The 20887-nt window shown below is 40.4% G+C and overlaps 1 protein-coding gene across 1 annotated transcript in view; it reads left to right on the top strand.

The window, feature by feature from the left end:
• The window catches only part of ITGB6 (integrin subunit beta 6), a gene marked incomplete at both ends in the record, with an annotated part of 39007 nt that overhangs the window by 8621 nt on the left and 9499 nt on the right, over positions 1-20887 (top strand). The window contains 6 exons of the mRNA XM_082484452.1: positions 4340-4429; positions 9363-9497; positions 9927-10344; positions 11291-11513; positions 14041-14138; positions 18971-19090. Of these exons, the coding sequence (XP_082340578.1) occupies positions 4340-4429; positions 9363-9497; positions 9927-10344; positions 11291-11513; positions 14041-14138; positions 18971-19090 (1084 nt within the window). The remainder of the gene's footprint in view (positions 1-4339; positions 4430-9362; positions 9498-9926; positions 10345-11290; positions 11514-14040; positions 14139-18970; positions 19091-20887) is intronic.

Raw genomic sequence — 20887 nt, 5'->3', positions numbered from 1 at the left:
AGGATAATAAGGAGGTCTGCAGCCTACGCTTGGCTGCTTGAGCACATACTATGTGAAGGGGGGACAAGGGGAGAGAAATTGTGCCTCCAAATTTATTCAAGTTGGTTGAGAGGGGGTCGATAAGAGTGATCCTGCTGATACAATAAGCTTGGCTTTCCAAAGGAAAAACCTTCACACAACATTCCTCATTAAAAGCCAACAGTAAAGGAATGAGAAGAAAGGTGCTCCTGTGGTGTGATAACCACATGGAAAAGAGGAAAGAAAGGGTAGGGAAAAAGGTCTTACGTTACAGCAGAGAGAGCAGATGAGCTCTTGAGGTACTCACCAGTATGATGGTTTTCTATTTCTATCCTCTGTGTAACCCAGGGAAGACCCCCGAGTCACATCTTTCATAAACTGATTCTCAGATGACAGTCTTGACAAGAGAGGAATCACGCTGCATCTCGCAGTACTGACTGCCTGGCTTTTTTAAAGACTGTATTGAATCCCGAGCTGAGGCGTGAAAATTTAGATCAACGATAGTAGAAATCAATCACTTACAAATGCAGTGGGATTCTATAGTCACAGCATAGATTAGTTGAACTTTGTACATTAAAAAACTTTTGCTAGATCTCATTATTGCTCAACAATTTCTTAATAGGGTCCCAATTAATGACAAATGACATCTTTTCCCCAATTTTAATAGGAGCTGCATGAATAAGGGCTGTTCTAGGAGGTGGTTTGGAAGTATCTCTTTGATTTACAGAGCCTTATTTTGTCCAAAGAAACTTTTGTCTTACTGAAGGCATTATATTTTCCCTTGGAAATTGCTGGTGGTCACCCTCAGAGTTGGCCAACAGTGCTTATCAGGGGGTTTCTATTTCAGTATCCCTGTGTCAGTGTTATAGCAGTATCAAAGTTATCAAGTGGCACCCTTTGTTCTCTGGGAACACTAAACGAAGATTTATAGCTAACAAAAAATGCAAGTGATTGTTAACCCAACTGGGGAATGGCTTGTTCTTGTTACTTTCTTTGTCAGGGGAAAAAAAGTGTGATTATCTTCTATCTTGTAGGGTATACAGTAATCCCATTCAATACATTCTATCTGCTGCTTTCATCTTTTCAATACCACTTTCTGTCACTTATTTGGATAGCTATAGTTGTTACAGTCTGCTTCCTGTCCTGTAGGTGATGTGGAAAATCAGTCAGTGCAAGTACAAAAATCTTCTATAAGTCTCACTGCAGGTTTTCCACACTGCAGTATACTTTCAAGGGTACACGTAGGACCTGCAAACAGGACAATAGTGTCATGTTCTCATCTGCGTGATTCAAATTTGTAATACAAATGTGAATAACCAGGTATCCATGCTTAGAATGTAAAAGAACAAAGCAAGACAATGGGAGTTATTCTTGTGTTAAGGCCACTGCTCAGGTCACCTGGAAGAGCTGGGAGAGGACCCTAAACCGGCACTTGGGCACCACCATTAAACCACTCTTGTCTTGGTATTACCTCTTTTAAAAAGCCTCAGTGATGGAGATTGTGCAGTCTCCCTCAGAAAACCCAAGCTTAATCATCCTTTGAGGTGGAAAGCCTCTTCCCAAATATCTCATCTCAAATATACTTGAACGCAGCATCTAATTATATCAGACCTCAAAACTGACCATTGCTATTTATAATGCGGTTCTTAGGGAGAAATGCACATTGAAATGACTGCGAGGACTTAGAAAGCACCTCTTTAAATAGACTTGATGGATTCCATTAGTCTTAAGTGCAGTGTTCAGACTGTCAAATATATATTTTACATTTCTAGCCCTGTATAATCCCCAACAATTTAGCCCTAAATAATTCCGTCGTTTCATATCCTTGATCCTCTTCAATTGAATTTTCAGTTTATCCACTTACATGTACGCGTATTATTATCCAACACACAAATATTACGGATTGCACAAGCACAGAATGCATATACTTGTAACGTAACTGGGTTTAGTTTTGATCCTTCCATGCAACCAAACAGCTACTGCACAGCAATCTAAAAGAGGGGGAGGATTTAGGTCCAATGCTCTCCCTGACCACAAGAACTTTAAAAGCAGCCACATGGAAACATTTATAAAGCCACTCAAAATTAAATGGAAGGGAGGGGAGGAAGTTCCTTACACTGAGGCCCGATAGTTTGAGATTGTTTATAAAAAGGAATATTTTTTCCCCCAAAAAAAGGTCTTTTAAAATATATTCATACAAGTCCAATTTTTTGCATCATTAGTTTCAGATGAGTCTTACCAAAGCAGCAGGGCATGTTTTTATTCCGTAAAAGCTATTCACTAAAAAAGCATCTGTGAATATTGCAATAATAATGATATTTTGATGCACAGTGTAAATCCTATTTTGGTATACAAGAAAGCATCAGTCTTTAAGGTTTTATGAAGTAGTTGTTATTATTGTTGATATTATTTGTTTTCAAGCAGAATTCTTTAAACATTTATTCAAACCTAGATGAGGGACAAGACTCTCTCTTTAATCCTGACTAAGCAGCACTTCTTTTGAAACAGAAATTGCTCTTTTTTGGAAAAAAATATTTCTTTTTATATCACAGGAGAATACAGCTTGAAAAAATGGCTTTTTTCAGACTACATTTCACTGCTGAAAATTGAACTAAAAATATTCCAGTCTCCACACTTGCGCAGAATTTCAAATTATTTTTATAAATTTGGCATGACACTCTATTTATGATGCAAATCATTCTACCGTTTACACTGCTAAAAGTTAGACATTACCCCACTAAACTCAAATACATAATTGTCAAATTTCACTAGCATGAATCAGAGTATCTTTATAAAAAGGGAAGACCATCTTTTAATGAATATTTGCTGAAAGACTAAATTCCATGTCATCCCTTGGATAGTTTTGTGATAGTAGTACTCCAAAAGCATGAGCCTGCCTCACCTTCTTAATGGTTAGACAGAAATATGTGCTAAAAGGGAGGGTTTAACCAGTCGACTGGAGATACACACTTAGACTGGGCTCGCAACGTCATCCTTGTATCACCATGCAGAAAATTTTTGTTCAAAGAGGAAAGATAAAACAAAGTCTTCAGAACAGTATATCCCTGCTGTTTGTTCGGCATGCCACAGATTAAAGGGTGCTATACTTTAAATTCCAGGTTTATCGTCTTTTCTTATAGTTATCTCCCAAAAGGTCCACGTGTACAAAACGCAGAGTTTCAATATTCTAAGAATCCTCGAGAGAGCACTGATCACAGGAGGAGTCAGGAATGCGAAGTCACCAGCTGTAACATAAAATGCAGTTAATCCCACTGATTTACAATAGCACTTCAGAAATCTAATGAATGATAAGTATTCCATACATAACGTATAAAGTAATCAGAGGGCTTTTGGAGATGTAAAGTATAAGAAGGATATAAGGGTATCACACTATCCGTGTGTATTAATAGCACGCTGGATTATTTTTTTTTTTAATTAAAATACAGCATCGATACAATAAATTGCAAAGGAAGATGAATGTTACAATGTGTGTTTTTAATGATGAACACTTATTTCTCAAAGGCATGGGTACAAGGAAGAGATGTTCATGTAGTTAACAATCAGGAAAGATAAATTTTAATCAAGCATATTTAAAATCTAGCAGCTAGATGTCATGTTAGTGTCACAATGCAATTTAATGCGAAAGGAAAAGAAAATTTATCCCTGAAATCGATTGTTAAATTGGCACTATATTATTAACATAAAGTCAACATACAATCAATCATAGCCACGGACCACTGGGAGATGTGGGGGGTGTTACATCAATCATAAACCAGCAGCATTTTTTTGAGGACCTTTGTTCAAAGTTCTTGTAGCCCTTAGTTTAAAGTTCTTAACTTCTGTGCCCTCAGTAACCAGGAATTCAAGGTGCTCAGTTGCTTGCAAAGATAAAAAAGTGACTGCTGTTATTGAATGTAGGGTCCAAGACTTTCAAATAGTACAGAAACAGTAGAGCAGCTGAATCTGGTTTGGGTTATTTTTACTAGACAAAAACACAACGGTTGACAGAATATATCTTCATTCAAAATTTGAAAAATTATAGCTGAAAAATACTACAGTATCAAACTTTCAAGCACACAGAGGTGATTTAGCAATAGATGTCCCGTTAATTTGCGGTGAAACTAGCACTTCTCCATAGGACTTTTTCAATAGGACGTGCGCATTGAATCTGCAAGGGTCCTTGAAAATGTCACTATTATTTATTTTAGTTGGCTCCAATATATTTCATTCTTTTCCAGATGGTAGCTCCTTGTCACCTACCTCGTCATCTAGTCTTTTTTTTATGCTTTAATTTTTTTTTTAATTTTTTTTTTATTTTCAGAACTATGCAAAGCTTATTCCTGGAGCTACTGTTGGACGACTACAGAAGGATTCTGGAAATATTCTCCAGTTGATCATTGCTGCATATCAGGTAAGGTGTTTTCTTCCTCCTGCATGTCTATATTTTCAAAGTTACGCTGCAGTTTGGTAAAAGCAAGTGTCTTTGATTCTTTTTCTGCACTGATTACAAGAACATCAGTTAGGTGTTGACCTTAACAGGAAAAGTTTTGGTCGCTCTGAGGTTTAAGTGAGCACAGAAAAAATAAATCCTATAACCTTCTCTCATTCCTTAGTTCTGCTGGAATGGTAAATTCACATCTGTCTTGCCTTCTTCATAGTCCCGTGTTTCATGCCTACTTTTAAGCCTTCTTTAATATAGGTATTCAGGTCTCCCGGTTCAATATCTCGACAGGGACTCAACTCTCTTCCCATCTGTAGCTGTCACCAGAGCAGATGTACAATTGCTCTGCAGGAATATCTGGAGAAAAAAGCACTATCCTGTGCTCAGTGCTCTTCTCTGCTTTAGCAATTTGATGCTGCCCCTCTGAGGCTGTTCTGAGGTTTTTGAAACACAGAACACAGGAGATGAAATGGGTTTGTGTAGATAATACCAAGACTTGAATGCTTTTGCTTAGATAATAACAAGAAATACTGTAAAGATGACAGGAAGATAAACACAGCGCTGCTCTTCAGAGCTTTGTTTGTAAAATGCATCCTGGCTGCCTGGTTCTCTTCTCTCTGGGGAGTGTTGTGAGACAGTTTTACATGCCTTTACACAGATATATTAATTTACATATATGCTGATATATCACAGATTTCTCTCTTCTATCTCAGCCCCTTTTTATTAAAAACCTGCTCAACCAGTTGGCTCCAATGTCAAACAACTCTTTGCAAAGAGCTTCTGATTCTTCCCCCCTCTTTTTTTTTTTTTTTCTGATCTTCCTCCTATCATCTGAATGAGGTGTTCATCATTATGCCAAAAATTCCTTTGGTCTTGACGATAGGAAGGCAAACCAAATTCTTATAACCCTTATAAAAGCAATACAACCGGCGAGTTATGTTTTTTACATGAAATACAAAGTACCAGAAGATTCTCCATCCTATGGAAAACTAAGTAAGCAAAGAACTTTAAGGTTAATCTTGGGACTCTACACATTTTAGTAACTATGAGGGGAAATCTTTACATGAGCAAAGCTATTGCGTTTAGCAATCTGGTGGCACCAGGATTTCACTTCTGGAGTCCAACCTGTTGCTAGTCACGTCTGGTTCCTATCAGGGGTTCTTGAGGCTGGCACTCTGGCGCATAGACAGAGGTTCCTACATTTAACAGCTGAAATACCATTTTGTTGTCCAGTGAGTAACGGAAAAACATAAAATAATTGTCCAAGTGCTGTGTCCTCCTGCCTTTGCTGCAACTTTGTGGGAAGTGCAGAATGGTGCTTCCTCCAATTGCAGTGTCATGGTATCTTCTGCCTTCCTGGAATACTGGAAAAGTGGAGAGTGCATCCTTGCCTCCTTGCCGTAGAGTTATCTATTGTCTACGTTTATTTTTTTTTTTCTACTCTCCTTTTTGAACTTGCTCATATTTTCAGTCTCCATTGCCTCCTGTGGCAAAAACAAGTCTGTGTCAAGATACGTTTTCCCAGTTTAAACTACTCCCTATGCTTTAAAGTTTCACGGAGTGCACCTTAGTTCTGGTGTTGCCGGGTTTGGTGAACAACGCTCTGCATTCACCTTATCTTCATGTCCTCATGATTTCATAATATTTTATCACTGAGACACCTTCCACCCCGGCAACCTTCTCTCCAAATCAGACAATTCCAACCTTTTAAATCTCTCCTCAGCTGCTCCATCCCCTTGGTGACTTTAGCTGAACTTTTCTTTATCCTCCCTGACTCCAGTGAGTCCTTCCTGAGCTGTGGAGACCAGAGGAGCTTGAAGTACACAAGACAGGGCACACTAAGGTTTATACAGAGGAAAAATAATGCCCTCTGTCTTCTTCTCAGCCCCCTTGCTCATGACGCCCAGGACATTGTTGACTTTTAAGCTGCTGTGTGCTGAGTAGCTCATCTCCCAGAGCTGTCAGAGGTGACCCTGGTGAAACTCCTGAGTTGTTTTGGCCAGTCCCGGGTTCAGCCATGCTGTGGGCAGGGTTTGGAGGGGTCTCTGAGCTGGGTGCTCACTCCCCTCCCATAGCAGCAGGAAGGCGGCTGCAGGAACGGTGCTCCTGCCTTCGGGCCATACCTCGTCATGTCCTCATTCAGGTACAGCATGCCTGGACCACGCACCAGAGTTGCTCATAGGTTCTTAAAATCCTACATATATTTCAAGATGTACAAAGTGTACAAGTAGCGACATGTCACGCTCAAAATTTCCCCAAGCCCATTTTATTGTTTCATGATTGAAAATCTTCCAAGTAGGAAACGCTGAAAACCACCTTATAAGTGAAGACATCTGAATTTTGGGGGGCTGGGAAGGGGAAAATGAGGGTTAAAAATCACATGCAAAACAGAAGATCTAATTCAACTTTTGTCACAGCCCTCTCATGATACTCTCAGCAGCGTACTTCAATGCCCGGTGTCTCTGCTTCTTTACCCACAAAAAAGGAAGAAATAACTATTTGCCACCCAAGAGGAAAGTTAGGCTAAATCTTTTAACGCTTTTAAAGTGCCTTTGAGTCTTTGCTTGCTGTTCAAGCACAAGGTTTGCTAATGCCATTCCCCATGTGTTGCTATCTAAAAGCTTCAGGGAGGAAGTAAGCAAGTTAAGAAAGTCTGAGCTGTCAAAATATTTGTTACAAGGAGCTCTCGTGTTCTTTCCAAGTATGATTCATTTTCTTCTGTAAGCATATTTCTGCCTGCTTTGTTTAACATTGAATTCAGCCTAACTTGGTATTGCAGAGCTGTAGGATAAATTGCCTTGTGACAGATATCAGGCCATTTGACTAAAGTTATTCCAGGATTTTAAAATTTCAGAAAAATTCCACTCTTTTGTTTCAGTGCTTGGTTCCCTTTTCACTTACAGGAAATGAGACCAAAGAAACAATATATTAAAACAGGGCAGGTAACACAAAGGCACAAGGTTGTAACACTGCTTTGTCTGTTGTTTCACTCAGAAAATTTTTTGAACCACAAATGTTTCTCCGTGAATGGCTTAAAACTCACGAAACTCTCTGCTGTTTGTCCCCAAACTACGGCCAAGCAGCTTAGGAGATTTAAAACACCATTAGAAATACTCACAGACATTAAGATCTAAGAAACTGGAGATTGTCACAGTTTATGCGTTCATTTTCTGTGGCGTCAGGTGCGTATTTTGACCTCTCACAACAGCAAGGCATGTTCTTAATGACCCAGTACAGGCACCAGGATTCACAGTATAACGCTTGGCCTTCGGCAGTATTTAATTTTCTCTCGTGATTGCCCTCATTTTGAGCCTCGTAGTTTTGCAGCTGGTGGAAGAGGGACTATTTGGTGATACTTCCTGTAACATTAGCACATACTAACATTCACAGTTTTGCCTAGAGGTTTGCTCTATTTCGTCTTTTTGTGAGAGCCCAGCTATTGCAAACAAATTATTTTCTAAGAATCTCTGCGTTGTTTCAATAGCAGCACAAGCACCTAACTCTAAAACAAACATGAAGGGAAAACTGGACACGTCCAGAGCTACCAAGGTCACCAACCCGATGCCCAGTGCTCAGTTTTACTGCTCTGGCTGTGTGCTGGACAGACCTCTGGGAATTACGTGAATGCATCATCTTGCATGACGTGTTACTCTTCTTTATTAAGTGCTTGGGTTTACTGACAAGGCTTTCCAAATGAGAAGATGCTAAAAAAACCCCACCAAACACAACCCTAAGACAAATTTCCAGGGAATCCAGGACACGTATGAAGAACAGGGAGCTGTTGGCTATGCAAGTTTATACCTATTCTACTTTTAGTTGGTTTTACCCCACCAGGCCTTTACACCAGTGAGTCATCCTGATGACTTTACTGGAATGACTCGCTGAAGTAAGGTCAGTGAGTTCCTCGTGCTCTGATTGAAGTGCAGGGGGTATTTTGTAAAGCAATTAAGCTCACAAGAGCAGAAAGGCAAGTCAGTGAGACTTTTGCTCAGCAATTGCTAAGGTACTTTTGAAAAATTTCCATTTACTGCATCCAATGAAGTCATAGGGAATTTCCCTATGGTCTGCTGTAGGCTTTGGATTCAGGCTAAGTTGTGTAAGCAGAGTTGCTACAGAATATTATAAAGAGTTAAATATAAAAACCTGGGTGTGAGAGAGTTCAGGAAGTAAGTTTTTCACTTAAGAGATAAAAGTTTGATTGAACAAATTGATTTAAGAAATGAGTACGTTGCTGTATACAGCTTGAGATAGCACCAACAGCTCATGAAGCAGGAATTTCCATTGGGAGAAGGAACGGAACCAGGCCGCCGGCTGTGGGAGCTCACCGTGAGACTTGGTTCTGTCTCCGGCCGTGGAAACATCGAGCTCAGTCACGAAGGCCCTGCACTGAGGCAAAACTGAGCTTGGAGCCTGCTCTGCCGTAAGAGAGAGGGTGAGATTTGATTCTACCAGCAGAGATAAGCGGGGAGCGATATTGCCATAGGCTGCCTAATCAGGAGAAGCCCAGAGCTACCAATGCAGTCAGGGACACAAATCCGTTCCTTGGTAAGAGCAGAGCTAAAGGAAAACCTGTATCAGTCAGCAGCGCACTTAGTGATGAATGATGATTTAATAAAAGACTGAATTTATTCTCCTGCAAAGGCAGGAAATAAGCCCCGAGATAGCGGATATTAAACTGATACCACCATTGCTTTCCACTGAAAGCCAGTTCTGTCGGCACTTTCTTTGTTTTGCTTGTTCTCCATTTTTCTTGCAATACAGAAGTCTGTAAATAAAGTGCTAAACCCACAAATTACTCCTGTGTAGGTCAGGATAAGTTACAATCTGCGTTACACAGACATGGAGCATTAGCAGCACTTGGCAGTGTTATCGCTTCATTCATCTCACGCCTTTTTCCTTTAAGGAGCTGAGGTCCGAGGTGGATCTGGAGGTCTTGGGAGAGACAGAAGGGCTCAATCTCTCTTTCACGGCCATCTGTAGCAACGGGACCCTTTTTCCACATCAGAAGAAATGCTCTCATGTGAAAGTGGGAGACACAGTAAGTAAAGAACAAATTCTCAAAAGACATGAAGTCCAGAGAATTTAGGACACCAAGGTAGAGAGTTTGCCCTTTATTAAAGAATCTTCTTCCGAACAAGTTGCAAAAAGGCAGGATTAGATATTGGGAAGAAATTTTTCACTCTGAGGGTGGTGAGACACTGGAGCAGGTTGCCCAGGGAAGTTGTGGAGGCCCCATCCCTGGAAGTGTTCAAGGCCAGGTTGGATGGGGCTTTGAGCAACCTGGTCTAGTGGGAGGTGTCCCTGCCCATGGCAGGGGGGGTGGAACTCGATGATCTTTAAGGTCCCTTCCAACTCTAACCATTCTATGATCTATGACCTTCTTGTTCTGTCCTCTGCATGTGCTTCCAGAGCACCCTGCAGAGCTATGTGCACTGCAGCTCTGAACAGGCACCATTTTCACCTCCAGGTCTCTTTCAACGTGACTGTAAGTCTCTCTTCTTGTGAAAAAAACAGAAGGCATATTGTGATAAAACCAGTGGGGCTCAGTGACACGCTGGAAATGGAAATTCATCCCCAATGCAGCTGTAACTGTCAGGCGAAGGCTGAGAAGAACAGCCCAAAATGCAACCAAGGGAAAGGATCGTGGGAGTGCGGGGTGTGCGTCTGCAGCCCGGGCTACGTGGGGCCACACTGCGAATGCCACGAGAGCTCCCTGGGCGCCAGCTCCTGCAGGGGCTCGGCAGAGCAGAGCTCCTGCAGCGGGAGAGGCGACTGCTACTGCGGGCAGTGCGTTTGCCACCCGTCCCCGTACGGAAAGGTGTACGGGCCACGCTGTGAGTGCGATGACTTCTCCTGTGTGAGACACAGAGGGCTTCAATGTGGAGGTACGGTCCCTTGATGCTATTTTTAGTGGCTGCATTTTAAAGCATTATTGTCTTACTCAGCTATGAGCTTGTGAATCTATACTTTCATCATACATTCAGTTGCAATCAATTCTGTATAAGGTGTAATTTACTATTTCTGAATGACCTTTCAACTTAAAACAAGAAACAGTTTTTAACCCTGTGTTCAAATTTAAAAATGAGACACCTTGAGCCACTCCATATCTAGTCTAAGTTGGCATGACGTTATCGGAGCGTATCAGCTACCATCACACTGGGTCAGGCTTTTAATGGCTGTAGATGATTGTAGCTCTGGGGAAGCTTAGGTAAGTACATTGACAGACATCGGTGTTAGCTAGTGTACAGTTTCACTCTGGCGTAATTATCAAAGCATAGAAATATTAATTAATTAATTAATCAATCTTAATTAATCACTTTTAGGATAATTCTGATATTTTTATAATTTTAACCCAGTAACCTCAATGACTCTTGGTTTATCTTAGTAAGATACAATCAGAATTTGAGAACTTGTATGCATAATTTTTTTTTCCTGGGCTATACCATTATAAATGAGAAGTGATTCTGTTGAAACAATGAGAGTAGGATTAAACTGGCAGGAACCGGCAATGAGATTGTGCTGAACAGACAGGCCGAAATTATGCTGCTATAAATGAAAGAGGATTTACCCATTAGGTTGTGCACTGTTGGGAGATAAGATCTGTGTGGAGAACTCCAGTGAAGAGAATGGAGCTGCCCTGGCTTACAGCCAGCCTAGGCAAAAATTTGATCCTGGCTTAAAACTGAAAATGCTGGGGGAAGAAGAAGGACATTTAAGAGCAAGAAGAGTTGGAGACAGGAAAATATCTGCTATTGAGGAGAATTATTTTAAAGGCCATCATTCAGATTCTTAATAAGAGACTGATTTGAAGTATAATAAATGTTTTTCCAGGCAATGGTGACTGTGATTGTGGGGAATGCGTGTGCCACAGTGGATGGACTGGTGAATACTGTAATTGCACAACTGACACCAGCACCTGCACTGCTGAGGATGGGACGCTGTGCAGCGGGAGAGGCGAATGCGTCTGTGGGTCGTGTGCTTGCACCCATCCGGGGGCTTCAGGCCAAACGTGTGAAAAATGCCCTCTCTGCAGTGACCCTTGCAGTTCCAGGAGGTAATGTGCTGGTTTTGCGTCTCTGATGTTTGTATCATCCAGGTATCTATTTCCTAGACTGCCTCAGCAGTGTGCTTACCGCTGCTACCGCAAACTGGATTTACAGACCAGAACCCAAGAGCTTCTTTGCCCTTTGAGAGAGGTAGTTGTAACTCATACATCAACCGGTTATCAGTATTACTCGTGTACAATAGAACTTTATGGAAAACAATTTAATCACCTACAAGCAGCACGAGTAAAACACCACGCTTTCACTGCTGTCCCTGGTTGTACAACTAATCAGGATGGTGGCCTTCTATGATAACGTCAGACAAATACAGATGAGTCTCCTTGCAGTCCACAGTACAGAATAAGAACATCCCAGCATAGCTGCTACAGCAAAAATGAGGACTCGCAGAAAAGTTTGGCATTTGTATTACCGTTCTCATGCATGTGAATTAATAAGGTCACGCTGTCTGCTCAAGCTTTACACGTGTGCAAATTCATAGTCCAAATTCAGTTAAGCTTGGCTGAATTAAAGTGGTCCAACTGTGATAAACTGGGTCACAGTCTGGGGATGAAATCAGTGGGTAGCTGTATGTCATGTATAAGTTGATGATAAATTGATTGTAAATGGTGAAGTGTCTTCTATTCACTGAGCACAGAAAATTTATGTCGCTTTCCTGCTGTGATGTGTGGTGTATGCTACAGGGCATGGTAGGAAAAGCAACCAAAAATACGTGACACAAAGCTGACCACTCTAAGTACACACATGCTTATGCTTGTATCAGGTGAGCTCTTGCAGGGCCACAGTCGGCCCCAAATGAGCAGGCTTCAGTAGAAATTCAAGTTAGGAGTTGAATTAGGCTTCAGAGAATACACGTTATTAATGACCCTCGTTTTGCTTGCTGAGTGCCGAGTCAGTGCAAGTTGCATTAATGTTTCATGACTATATAATGAAAAACTCATTTAGAGTTGAGGCCCATTTCTTTTCCACGCCAGCTCTCCACCACTGTATTTTCACGCCTGTCATTGCAGTCTACGCTACATCTGAGATGAGAAGCTATTCTATGGCATGTGATTTAATCATTGTTTATGTTAGCACTAAATCAGACCTGCAAAACCAAGTCAAACAGTTTGTTGGAAGCTTTCAGCAAAGAGGACTTCTGCGTGCAACTGTACTAAACACGAAGGGCAATGCTGCTGCTTTGCTCTGCACAATTTGGCAGAGAATAAGAAATATAAAGTTACACGATGGGCGTTACATTAGCCTATTTAAACATGTATGTCGTAGGCAGTGTTAGATCTTTTCTCTCTGTTTCAGTGTCTTCCCTTGCTGAAATGCAGGGCAGGGAAAGCCAAAGGAGAGACAACACTGGGAATATCTGGGTAGGGTGACCGAGGGAGCTGAAAGACCATGTCAGAGGGGATGGAGATTAATGGCTAGGCAGCTGAGAAAAAGAGTGGTAGTATGAGAAACGTGGCAAATATGACAAAAACACCAACACCGCTGAATTTTCCTCCGTGAGATAGAGGCTATCTCATTACCTGCTCGCCTTTACTATTCACCATCTCCAGCGCGAGTGATAAAGGTCATCTCCATTACATGAAGATAATCTCGACAGCCTCAGCGTATTCTCATGCTTATACGTAACTCAATGCAACAAGAGATGGCCGATTCTTTTCGGGGGTGTTTTCTTGCAGTTCTTCTCTTTTTGTTTCTCTAAGCAGTTGGTCTTTCAGGCTGCTTCTTAGAGTCTCGGGCCCTGAATCTGGCTGAAGCTATTTGTGAAGAATCAGCAAGATACCTTTTGGATCAAAAATTTTCATATAGGAATTGTGTTCGTTGCTTCCTTTTTCCATGAATAACCTTTGGATATATTAAAATCCTCATTGAATTTCTGGGAAGATTTTCAGACACTTCTAAAGGAACTGGTTTAGACTCTGTTTTTAAATAATATTTCCGTTATTCCACTGTTAAAGTAAATAATTTCCCAATAAATTGCTTAATTAGGACCTAAGTAATTCCTGAGACAAGTAATCACATTCAAGAGACATCTGTTGAGACACCTGAGTAGTGTTTTAATACATTATTCAATAGACTTTGAACAAAGGAAGACTTATAGTAGGTGCCCCAGCTTGATCTCTCTGAAGCTGATTTCAGATATTGTTCATCTGATAGGCATTCCTTTGGCTGGTATTTAGTACGAGCTTAGTTAGGAATATTTATTTTTGAAATGAATGCTATGTGTGAATAACCCCATGACTTTGATATTCCTCCATGAATAATGTTGCCTTGGGTTCTGTCTGATAGCTAATAAGGTAAGAGAGAAAAAAGGATGAGAGAGCTTATCCACAATACCTTTATTCAAGTGGCGTTGGGCTTTTTTTGTTGGCAATACCTATCATATTTCTGAGAACTACTGTATCCATAGCACAAGACCTTTTGTTTAGCTTCTTTTTAAAATGCAGATGCATATGTACTGGCTTTTATATTGTTGCTTTGTGACAGGCAGAGATTGATGAGCCACTGAATTATTTTCCACAGGAGCTGTGTGGAATGTCACTTGGCTTCCGATGACAAGTCACCGGGTGAATGCAGTGAAAAATGCAAACTGGTTGACGCAACTGTCAGCACTGCAGAAGGTTTGTACACTCGATCTTCCTTTTCTGTGTGTGCATGATTAGCGATAGTTTCTATTTTCAGTAATTTTATATTTGAAAGTAGCCTTGTTTTTCTGCTAGGGATCATAAGGCAATGGCTGTCTGTCTACAGTTCTTCTGTGGTAAGTAGGAAATGCAGATCCCGGCTGGTATTACCCCTCCAGGTTAATTAACTCATTGGATCATCCCTACTTTCTAAGCAGTTTATGTAAGAAAGGACAGAATTTAATAAATACCAGTCCCTGCAAATCAGTGGCCAATGAAAGCCCCTGAGGTTAAGTCAGCCCACACCATGAGTTCCAGTGTGGCTTCTTTTACCGTACAAAACCTGACTCCAGTCCTTATGAACACTCTCCATTACAGCCGGCAACTAGACGCAGCCCTTTAACCTCTGGCAATGACGTTCTGCTTCTTGTCAGGTTTTATTGAGACATTCCTAGTATCCTAAAGGCTAAGCACATCTTTCGCTTGCTCGTTGTAATTCAAAACTGCCCTCCATCAATGGGAATTTCTGGAACAGGAATTAACCTTGAATAAAACAGTACTCTCAGAAAAAAATACAACTTTAAATGAAATATTACATCAAAGTCTTTTTCTTTCCTCCAGAGGAAGGTGCTTGCCTGTACAGTAGGCAGTCTGTATGTCTCCTAGTGGCAACTCTAGCCCCAGTCCTATGGCAAAATGCAATTGATAGGTGAGGCAGGACATAGGTGCATTATATCCACACCACAGATGTAAACATAAACATTAAATCAGAAAAATATAAAAGTTAGGACAACAATGTAGAATGCTGTATGCACATCTAAGGATTGTGCCTGCAAACTGATGGGAACCCGTCCACAGCGGCACGCATGCATAAATTTCACTGATACACATCTTTCCAACCTACACCTTTTGGTTTTGGTGGCATTACTCCATAATATAGAGCTCAGAAGTTGCAAATATTGCCCTTGTGTGGAAAACTAATTCGAATTTTGTATTGTTATTAAAATTATTATTATGCTTTGCCTTTCTAGACATCAGTATCTTTTTATAAATATAAAAAATGTCTTTACAAGCTTTAAAACATATGAGCCCTTTTATTGTATCTCTACAGTTAGTAAAGTTTTCAGGTCGCTATTGCCAGATGGCAGATATTTGTAGCTAGGAATATATAAGACATTCTCCTTTCAAATATTATGAATACTGATCAAGAACAGGAACAGTCACTTATACGGCTCTGTTCACACACACAGAGGTCACAGGAATATGAGAATGACAACATCATCTCCTGTTCCTGCTTATTTCCCTTTTTTTATGTCCTGTGCTTCCCCGATTGGTACTGTCAGCTACTTCTTTAGATTTAAAATTTATTTGCAGCAGTTACAGCAACTGCTGTAGTGAAGGCTGGATAACTGTTCCCATCCTAACCCCTCCAAAAAAAAAGAAAAAAAGGAAGCTTTTGGAAACTGTGTTTCATCTAAAATGCTTGTGTAATAGCACAAGAGTTTGGTTTTGGCATGGAGGTGGCTTCATTTTAAGAAGTCCTGAGGAGAAAAAAAAATAATCTTGAAAATAAAATAATAACTAATAAAAGAATTTCTAAGATTGAAACTGTATTACCTGAACAAAAAAAAAATTTGAAAGTGGTATAACTAGATCACCACATAATATTTAAGACAGATTATTAAGCAACTTCATATGATAGCATTCTGCTTCTTTCTGCTTTATATTTCAGTTTCTTTAATGCTTCAAGGCTTTTTGAAAATTAGAAAGAGCTCTAGGTTAAATAAAACATTAGCACTTAAAGATTTACTTTCTCTTTTGCGTGCGTATGTTGCAACACAATGACTGAAACTGTGGAGCAATAAAAAAAAGCACAGGCTTTAAATTTTCCTGTTTCCTGGAATGCCTGTTTTAGCCTCTGAGCCGTGCCTTTCAGCTCCTCTGCTTTGGTTCAACGGGTGCCGGGGGTTTCTCCTCCCACCCTCCCACAGCAGGGTCACCGGAGCGGGCAGCCTCTCCGCCTGGGCATCTGCAGGGCACGGGATGACACAGCAGCTCTGGAGGTGCTGATGGTTTCACGCTTACTGGGCTCATCTCCATGGCAGGCATCCCTTGCTTTTGAATATTTATTTTCATCCTTTTTTAATATTTGAATATTAAATTGGGTTAATTCCCCCTCTGCCAGATGGGTCTAAGAGGAGCCCTTGCTGCTCTACTTGCTACCCAGGAGGAACTGCCATTCCTAAAAAGCGTCTCCTGCCACAGGACACCAAGCTACTCCTGCCACAAGCCCAACAGGGACAGTTATGTTTCCCTTGGAAAAAAAACAGAGTTTTCCTACTCTGTAGTGTTGACACCACACAAATTCCCAGCACAGCAACAAAGCGGATGCTGGAGCCTGAATAAACCTCTATATTAGCACCACTCTGTTGTTCTGACTCAAAGTGAGATGAAACTGTTAAAAAAAAAAAGCATTTTATTGAGCAAAAGACAAACAAGAAAAGGCATAATGATCTTTAAATTTACTGACTTTTTTTTTTTTTTAAAAAAAATCTTTTCTCTAAGTATCTGTTAGGAGCCAATCTTTTGCTCTTCAAGGATCCAGTTTGCTCCCATTACCCAATTCTTCTTCCTGTGTGACTCCAGGGATAAAACAAGGCTGCAGGCAGAAGTGGGAAAAGTGTGATGATTCCCTGCAGAACACAGAAAATTACGCAGGTGTAAATCACAGGAGTTTACTTACCTAGGCAAATTTTTGTGATGATGAACCAAAAATAATCTATGCAGTATTCTCTCTTAGTGATCCCTCATCTGAAAAATAGCATCAGAGAAATAAAAATACTAAGCATAAGTATTCTGAATAGCTTGAACTGGTATTCTGAATAGCTTGAACTGGCATCTTTGCTTTCATTTCTACATCCTTGCATACCATCAGATTTCTGTTCCTCTTGGCCTCAAATTATGACATTAAATTAAAAATTACAATTTAAAAATAACTAACATGCAGTTGCTGCCTTCTGGATGATATTTGGAATATGCCCGCAAGTTTTTCTTCGCCTTCAGGATAGCTAACAACTACCTTTTTCTTCCTTATTTTTTTTAAAAAAAAACAAAAAAACCCACAAGCGAATATTCTTTGGATCTGCTTGCTTAAAAGAGTTGGGAAATAACAAATATTGCAAAACTTGTGATAGTGTTACTGGAATTGTGACCTGGTGCTGAGTGCCATTAATTGAGTACACTCAGTGTGTAGTTTGTGGTCCTTTTAACAAAACCAAATCTTGTTAAATCAGCAAGTCGTCTCTGCCTGTCACCTTGATAGATAACACATTGCTCTGACACCAAGGACAGGCAACAGGTTAAATACAAGATTATCACATATCAAGAGTGTGTTTCCATTAAAATCCAACCAGATGTGATTCTCACTTTAAAATGAGTAGAAAAAAGGACTGTTGGGTAGTCAATTATTTATACTTTCACATTCTTTATGGTGTTTAATAGTCTTTTCTATAAGATCAAACCATATGATAATAAGCAATATGAAAAAAAAAAAACCCAAGAAAAGACAGAAAAAAGAGTAAGCACTTATTTCTTTATGTACCATAGATTTCTTTAAAATCCATATTCCTGTCAGATTCCTACTTTATATTTCATTAGATTTCTTGCTATTAAAATTTTTAGCACAGTTGCTTATGAAATTTCAGTAAGTTTTGACTGGTAAGGAATAATGGAGAGGTTAGAGTGACAACTATTTTCAAAGAAATGTTTGAGAAGCTTACTGGTTTTTCTTACCTCTAAAAATAAAAACTTAAGAAGTTTCACTAAAAATGTATTGAAAGCATACCTAGGTTTGCGATGCTCTTTGAATCATGGGTTATATGGAAACATATAGGCCACAGAGGTATAATTGCACGCAGTTCCAGGGTTGGATATTTTCACTCAGTAAAAATACTATATAATGGTCAGGGTCCGAATTATGGCATTTCTTGCTCTGGACCCGAAGTCTCAATTTTTGATCATCTTATTTGTTGTATATCATCCCTCACAGCCAGCCTCCTCCTGTCTCCCTGTTCCCTTTGAATGAACTTTTATCAGCAGAAAAGGTTTCCCAGTTAGGAATCATCTGGAAAAAAAGAAGATTAAGTTTTTATGCAGATGTATATTAAGTGGAGAGACAAATAAACGGGGCAGACTGTCATCCCAGGTCACTTTTTATCTGCTTCCCCTGGAATCACATTACAAAGATCCCAGAATCACAGTTTTCTGTTATTAATTTATATTTACTATTGTGACAATCCTGGACACGCTAATCTTTGACAGTGGCATTGTGGAAGAAATAAATGCCAGCTCTTTCGACAGTATTCATTGCTGTTTGATGTATGTATATCTACTTCTGAAACATAATCTAGCCACCATAGGAGTAGCTGTAAACCAAAGAGAACATACTGTTTACTTTGTCCCATAGTTGGGGACTATTAAATTTCCTAGACAGCTGGCAGTTAAGCATCTTGGAAGCGCTTCCAATTCATTGAAATTCACAGTACACCGGATTAATAAGGTGCACGAGATGGTCAGTGCAGACCGACAACACCTGAATCAGTTCTTTGGAAATATAAGTGAAAAATCTGAAGCGAAACAAAACTTGGGATGGAAGAAAAGGCATTAAATTTAGTAGAAATTTTGAGGGTATTTCTGCTTTCGTTTTTCACTCTTTACCATCCACAGACAAGTCTGTGACAAACATGATGCTGGCAGTCTCTCTTGTTATTACATGTTAAATTTCATTTGATTTGACGAATGACTTTTTTTTTTTTTTCCTTCCTCTGCAGATTATTCAGACAATAAATCCATTTCCTGCTCTTTGCAGGGGGAAAACGAATGTATAACCACATTTCTATTGGCTATGGATGAACAGGGAAGGACAGTCATTCATAGCATAGAACAGAAAGGTAAGCAGTGAATATTGCTTTCTCTATGTGAAATCTGATTTAAAAATACAGGCAGGGTGAGCTATCTGGAAGCTGAGCTCTTTTAAGCAGCAGTGCACCTCCTTGTGTTTGTAGCTCTCCTCTGCCCAGCCCAAAGAGCACCTCCTCAAGTACTTATTTAATGTGGCAGTAAAATGAATATTTGGCCCTCCGTGAAAGATGAGCAGAATGATCCCTGGGCTGCAAAAGCAAGTTAATTTTTCTAATGCCCTGTGCAATTCTAAGATGATGATACGGAATGCCCTTTGCATTATGTGAGAAAACTATAATTCACTTTGAAATTTTCACTTTGTATTTCACAGATGGACAAATATCTGAAAGACTATCTGATTGGGTATAGCTGATGAAATTCTAAAATATATTTATAGTTACATTTAATGTTGTAGCATTATTAAGTTTTTAATATTTTCCATAACTAACATATTCAACAGAACTCTTTATACCCTTTCATTTAACATTATTTCCTTATTTACTATTGTTTCACTACTGATTTTTCATTATAGCTCCGAGTCGTGTAAGACAGGAGAGAACACAGACACCACTTTTCAGCTGCCAAACTGTTTAGTTTCCAGGCAATAAAAACGCCTCTTTTTTTTTTTTTTTGGACACACCCCATGTCTTGGTGCTAAATGTTAGTTATGTTTTAGGGAAAGCCATACAGATTTACAACCTTGTGCTGTTGGCACAAATAGTGTTTATTTTGTGTTAACTCTGTATGTCAGGGAGTGTTATGAATGTCTTGAACTAAATGATGGTGATAATGGGATTGAGCGTTTATGGGTAAGGATCAGGGGGAGGGCTAACAAGGCAGATATTGTAGTAGGAGTCTGTTATAGACCGCCCAACCAGAATGAGGAGGCAGATGAAATATTCTATAAACGGCTGGGAGAAGTCTCAAGATCGCGAGCTCTAGTCCTCGTGGGAGACTTCAATTTGCTGGACATCTGCTGGGAATACAATACAGCAGGGAGGGAACAGTCTAGAAAGTTCCTGGAAGGTACTGGGGATAACTTCTTAACACAACTAGTGAAAGAGCCAACTAGGGAAGGTGCCCTGCTGGATCTGTTGTTTGTAAACAGGGAAGGTCTTGTGGGGGATGTGATGGTCGGAGGCCGTCTTGGCAACAGTGACCACGAAATGATAGAGTTCTCAATTCTGGGAGAAGCAAGGAAGGGGGTCAGCAGAACTGCCACCTTGGACTTCCGGAAAGCGGACTTTGGGCTCTTCAGGAGCCTGGTTGACAAAGTCCCCTGGGAGGCAGTCCTCCAGGGCAAAGGAGCCCAGGAAGCCTGGATGTCTTTCAAGACGGAAGTCCTAAAGGCGCAGGAGCAGGCTGTCCCCGTGTGCCGGAAGACAAGCCGTCGGGGAAAAAGACCGGCCTGGCTAAGCAGGGAGCTAGTGTTGCAGCTTAGGGAAAAAAAGAGGATATACAGCCTTTGGAAGGAAGGGCAGGCCACCCAGGAGGACTACAAAGAGGTAGTGAAGCAATGTAGGGAAAAAATCAGAAGGGCCAAATCTCAGCTAGAGCTAAACCTGGCTTCTGTTGTCAAGGACAACAAAAAAAGTTTCTATAAATACATTAGCGATAAAAAGAGGACCAAGGATAATATCTGTCCTCTAGTAGATGGGGCCGGTAACATAGTAACCAAGGCTGAGGAAAAGGCTGAGGTACTTAATGCCGTCTTTGCCTCAGTCTTCAGCAGTAGGACCAGTTGTTCCTTGAATTCCCCGACCCCTGAGCTAGAATACAGGGATGGG

This window comes from Vanellus vanellus (assembly GCF_965231255.1).
Source record: "Vanellus vanellus genome assembly, chromosome: 5".
Classification (NCBI taxonomy): domain Eukaryota; kingdom Metazoa; phylum Chordata; class Aves; order Charadriiformes; family Charadriidae; genus Vanellus; species Vanellus vanellus.
The sequence above is the reverse complement of the archived record's forward strand: the minus strand, read 5'-3'. Positions and strand labels throughout refer to the sequence as shown.